At 35.4% G+C, this 5,880-nt stretch overlaps 1 protein-coding gene across 2 annotated transcripts; it reads left to right on the plus strand.

Moving 5' to 3' along the window:
• The first annotated feature begins 972 nt into the window (after positions 1-972).
• LOC139857319 (U-box domain-containing protein 45-like) lies at positions 973-5,234 on the plus strand. Of its 2 annotated transcripts, none has more exons than XM_071846057.1 (6): positions 973-1,167; positions 1,583-1,673; positions 1,810-1,995; positions 2,090-2,197; positions 2,592-3,697; positions 4,284-5,234. In XM_071846057.1, exons 2-6 carry the CDS (start codon positions 1,623-1,625, stop codon positions 5,056-5,058), a joined length of 2,226 nt encoding a protein of 741 aa, XP_071702158.1. In that variant the 5' UTR covers positions 973-1,167; positions 1,583-1,622; the 3' UTR covers positions 5,059-5,234. The 2 variants fall into 2 exon arrangements, with proteins under 2 accessions (XP_071702158.1, XP_071702157.1); XM_071846056.1 differs by having other exon boundaries at positions 973-1,159.
• Positions 5,235-5,880: the final 646 nt, after the last annotated feature.

Here is a 5,880-nt window from a genome sequence, read left to right on the forward strand (position 1 = left end):
TTGCTTGTCGTGTGTTTTATGTTCGTGTCCTTTTTTCAGTTTTGCCTTCGAGATTTGAACCATGTAACAATCTCCCTGTTGAAAATCTAGTCATCATGCTGGGGTGGGTCGGGTATTTTGTGCGGGATCCATCTGTTGCGGCTCGAGAAGTTCTGTGGTTTCCAGGGTGTTTTGTTCTTTTTTTTGGACTCGACTACTCAGCGAGCCTCAGCGTTCTCCTGCTGGTTTTGCTGTTTTTTCGAGAATAGTTTAAGTGTTTCAGGATTTAGGGTTTTAGTATTTAGCTTAGTTTTGTTGTTGTTATCTAGCATTATCAATGTTTATTCACAAAGTTGGTGGTGTTTGTTTGTTTAGCTTAACTCAGTTCTCTACACTTTATGTGGTATGATTAAGACTGAATTTCTATTTCCCATTAATTCGATTGTGTACTTTGTTGATATTCGAATATGCTATTTATATTGTCATTATTTGCAATAAAAAGAATTTATGAATCATCACCATTTAAAAAAAATTGTTCAATTAGCTAAAAAAAAGTTATTTCGCTAAATAACTTTATCATATCCGTTACAATAAAGTGTGAACTTTATGAAATAAGTCCAAAAGTAAATTTAAAAATGGTAAGATTAGACCTTCCAACCCCCTCATTTATGTAGAAAGATAAAGTCAGCCGACAAACTTTGAGGTCGGCAGTTGTCGGCCGGTAACCGGGGAAATTTTACCGGAAATAATATTAATAAAAAAATCCCCAATCATAACGATACATCTAAATGTTGTGTCTCGTTTCAATCCATACTTTTACATCTTATTTACTCCTATTAAATATTTATTTAAAATTTAAATTATTGTATTATTAAAAAATATATCTTTCTTCCAATTAAATAATTAACCAGATCCGTTTTTCACTATCAATGTTTTATTCTTGTCTCAAGTAATCATTCTGTTCTTCAATCACATTTCTGTTTCCATTTCAAATACTCTTTGACCTAATTTTACATCCTCTCAATTCAATCACTGCTTACATTTGGGGATTCATTGTATACAGTGGCGTTATGTTCCAGATTGCTCATATTTAAAATCATGAATTGATTAACGTTAGCATTAATTATAATTCAAGTGTTTGTTTGATGAATCAGCTCATGTTTATCCGATTGAATTTCAGGTAATCAAGTAAATTCTTATTTCTTCTATTGTAATATAATAATAATTAAATGTATATACAAAACATATTTCCCTAATGCGTGTATCACCAGAAACGAATGTGTTTATCATTCATTCTTTTAATTTATACAATATTTTTAATTTTTAATCCTTTTTTATCTTTTCTTATCATTTTCTGTTTACAGTTTTCATTGCATCAAATCATCTCATAAATTAAAAAAAAAATTTGTGATGGTAAAATGTTGAGATTAAATATATCTGGATTTGTTAAACTAAATCATTGGTTTAAGGATAGTAAATTGTAGAAGAAAATAAATATATGTTTTGGGTAAATATGTTGTGTAGATTGGCTAAAAACTCTATTAATACATATTAAATAAAATTAAATAAAATGATTATGATAATAATTGATAATTGATTTCAGGTAATCTAAAGTTTCTGTAATTAGTAATTGCAATAATATCATGGACCAATCAGAGATTGAAGAGAATTTGTTTGCACTTGGTGAACCAAAGGTACTACTAATTGCTAATTGTTATAATTTCCATTTTTAGGTTTTCATGAAATCTTATATGGAATACTAATTAAAGGAAATAATCACTTTATTTGTCAATATATTGAATAGTACTAATATTTGCAATATTGTTGTAGTTACATGGAGGAATGTGTACAACTCTCTCTATGATCTATGCTAAAGTGTTGACTATATTTCCCGATTTAGAAGCCGCTAGACCTCGAAGTACATCGGGGATTCAAGCTTTATGTTCGTTGCACATTGCGTTGGAGAAGACAAAAACACTTCTTCAACATTGTGCAGAATGTAGTAAACTTTACCTGGTAACATACCTTTTTTAAACCTTGTATGTTTTATTTTTTTTAATTTTAATTTTAATATATTGGTTTCTTATGTATAGATGTGAACGTTTTGCAGGCTATAACAGGTGACTCGGTTGTTCTAAAATTCGAGAAGGCAAGATCTGCTTTGCAAGATAGTCTTAGACGGGTCGAAGATATTGTCCCGCAAACAATTGGTTGTCAGGTAATATGAAAGTATATGCAAGATAGTTTTGAAATTATATAAATAAATTAACTTCTTATAAGTTTCAACGAAAATATAGAAAATGTTAACAAATCAAACCGACCCATTTATCAAGTTTTAAAAAACTCATTGTCTTGACAAGAACCTGTTTCGACCCATTTGCCCAACCTGTCTGATCTACCCAATTTGCCACTCATAAGTTGATATTATTCATCTCCAACATTTAATGAGCATCCAGATTTTTAGTTTTTTAATTTTATACCGGTGATTCTTGTTTTTTATCATGCTTATTCAACTGTAACGCTATTACCATAATGCATATAACAATTGGACTGCATTAAGTGTGACAATAGGCAAATGTATTATAATCTAATTACAATTTTCTATTTCTCAGATTGCTGATATTTTGGGTGAGCTCGAGGGAATCGAGTTTTCGCTTGATCCATTAGAGAAGCAAGTAGGTGATGAGATAATCAGTTTGTTACAAGAAGGTCGAAATTTCAACAACAATGGCGACAACAACGAGTTAGAAACTTTCCACCAAGCCGCATCAAAACTCGGTATCACGTCTTCAAGAGGAGCTTTACGTGAACGAAGATCTCTCAAAAAACTCGTCGAAAAAGCTCGAATCGAAGACGACAAACGGAAAGAATCAATAGTCGCTTATCTCTTACATCTAATGAAAAAATACTCGAAATTATTTAGAAGCGATTTTTCAGACGATAACGATTCACAAGGTAGTTCAACCCCGTGTTCACCAACCGTTTACGGATCTTTTGAATCCGGGTTCACCCACGCGTTTGACCGACAACTCTCAAAAATGAGTTCGTTTAACTTCAAACCAAACTTTAGAAGATCGGGTCAAATGCCGGTCCCACCGGAAGAACTTAGGTGCCCGATTTCGTTACAATTAATGTATGACCCGGTCATCATTGCGTCCGGGCAAACGTACGAGCGGATTTGCATTGAAAAATGGTTTAGTAACGGGCACAACACGTGCCCAAAAACTCAACAAACATTAACCCATCTTTGTTTGACCCCTAACTACTGCGTAAAAGGTCTAGTTGCTAGTTGGTGTGAACAAAACGGGGTTTTGATCCCCGAAGGACCACCGGATTCCCTGGACGCCAACTACTGGAACCTACCCTTGATGGAAAACGAGTCGGTTAAATCAAGATTGTCCGAAAGTATCGGATCATGCAAGTATGAGAGAGAAGGAGATGAACTTGAGGTAGTGCCTGAACATGAAGTGAACATGTTTGAAAGCTATGAGGATTTGTTGACTATTTTGACCATGGAGGATGAGAAGAAAAAGCTTAAAGCTGTAGAGCAGATACGGTTGTTGACTAAGGAAGATGAAGAGGCTCGAATCGTTATGGGTGAAAATGGTTTTGTTGAACCGTTGTTGCATTTTTTCGAGTCGACTATGCATCAAAGGAACATTGTTGCTCAAGAAAGTGCAGCCATGGCTCTGTTCAACCTCTCTGTCAATAACAACAGGTATGTTATGGTCACTCTTATTATAAATATATACTCACTATACTATTTGTGTAGTATCAAAAATTACCCATGAACAGTAATGTTCCAATCTTTATGGGCAGGGGTATTTTGGTTATTTGCATTTCATTTTTTACTTTAAAAAAAGAATACATTTCTTAACATTTTCTTTTTTCCTTTCTTTACAACATTTTTTTTTTCTCCCACATTTTACTATTGTAACCAAAAGTGTCCGATTTTTGTGATTTCAGCCACATTCAATTATGTGTGTTCGGTAAGTTGAAGCGGGGTATTATTTTTTTTTTTTTCGGTTATACTCACAAAGGGTAAAATATTATAATCGAAAATATCTAGTCTTTACCGATCGTCTCTCTATCTACATTATAACATCCTTTACGTAAACTGTCCCACCACAATGCGGGGACCCAAACACACGTTTAATAAAAATAAAGTATTGGTGAAATTATACTTTTTTTTTTATCATTTGGCACCCTAGCTATCCGTGAAAGTTTTGTCGCCTTTGTCACATAATATTTCGTAACACGATTAGTATTTAACTTGTGAGCGATTGCGGATCTGTTTTTTTCAGAAACAAAGAAATGATGTTAGAAGCCGGAGTACTTCCGTTGCTAGAGGACATGATCAGAAATTCAGGCTCACCGGGAGCGGTTGCAGCCCTCTACCTGAACCTATCCTGTTTAGAACAAGCCAAGCCCATTATCGGTTCGAGTGAAGCGGTCCCGTTTTTGATACGGGTTCTAGAGGACAGTGCGAATCTCGAATGTAAATCTGATGCTCTACACGCACTCTTCCATCTTTCAACATGCCATTCTAACATCTCCCGGCTCGTATCTTTAGGCATTCTAAATGCGCTTCTGCCACTCGTCGATGACATCACATGGACCGAAAAAGTATTAGCCGTTTTGACCAACATGACTAATGTAGCTAAAGATGAGATCGTATCAACTCACGGTTTAATCGGTTCGATTTCATCGGTTCTTGATTTTACCGAGGAAATAGTACAAGAACAAGCTGCAGCCTGCTTGCTGATTTTATGCACAAAAAATGAAAAGTGTATTCAGATGGTTCTTCAAGAAGGGGTTATACCTTCACTAGTGTCGATATCCGCTAATGGGACTGAAAGAGGAAAACAAAAGGCTCAGAAACTGTTGATGTTGTTCAGGGAGCAACGTCATCGGGACCCACCGACTGTTTACTGCGGTGGCCCACAGGAATGTGAGATTGGTGGGGCCCGTGTTGATGCGGAAGTTAAGTCGTTAACGAAACAGGCGTCTAGGAGAAAAATGGGGAGAGCTTGGAGTTCTTTGTGGAGAAACAAAAGTTTCTTGGTGAACCAGTGTTGAGCCGAATGGTTAGGTGAGTTGGTGCGACCCTTGACCGTGGCTCGAACCTGTGTATGGCTTTACCGGTTTGGTCAGAATTTAGCAGTTGTAACCTGTAAATTCTTTTTAATCTTACATAATCTCACTTTTATTTGCTGCTAATTTTGTGCAAGTTTATGTCATCTATCTTTGATGAGTAGGCAAGTTTGAGCTAATTATGGGTTGCCTTGCTTAAGACATTCTAACATTCTATTTTAAGTTCTAACCAAATATTTATAATTTTGACATTAAATGCTTAGTAGGAATGGGCTGGGCTAATTCGAATTTTGAGGAAATATTATGAACCAACAAAACTATATTAATGCCTCTATAAAAATCACACATTGAAACAGAAACTTTTAACTAATTCCTCAATCCACACATAAAATGAGTGTTATGATGACTTGCAACAAGTGTTCGAATTTTCCTTAGTAATTGTCCATTGAAATTGACATTGCATGCTCAAAGAGGAAAGCATATTTCTTTGGCGTTAATTCGTACATTATAAGACAATTTTTAACCGTGACTGTAATATCACAGGCAGTTAGTACACTTTTTGGTCAAAATAATCTGCGTGTGACATGACAATGTTAGTAATGATACCGCAACCTGCATGCGCACCCCATATGTATGCGGGCACTCATTAGTGTGCGTATGCGTGTGCTTGTGTGCGGTATGCGGATTCGTATCTAATGCCTTTGTTCTCAGTACAGCGATTACTTGGCTATCAAGTAAATATCTTTTCCATAATTACATCCGTGATTCGGGCGAGTTTGTTATGGAAAGGATTGCCAGTATCTCGGA

This window comes from Rutidosis leptorrhynchoides, chromosome 7 (genome assembly GCF_046630445.1).
Source record: "Rutidosis leptorrhynchoides isolate AG116_Rl617_1_P2 chromosome 7, CSIRO_AGI_Rlap_v1, whole genome shotgun sequence".
Taxonomy (NCBI): Eukaryota; Viridiplantae; Streptophyta; class Magnoliopsida; order Asterales; family Asteraceae; genus Rutidosis; species Rutidosis leptorrhynchoides.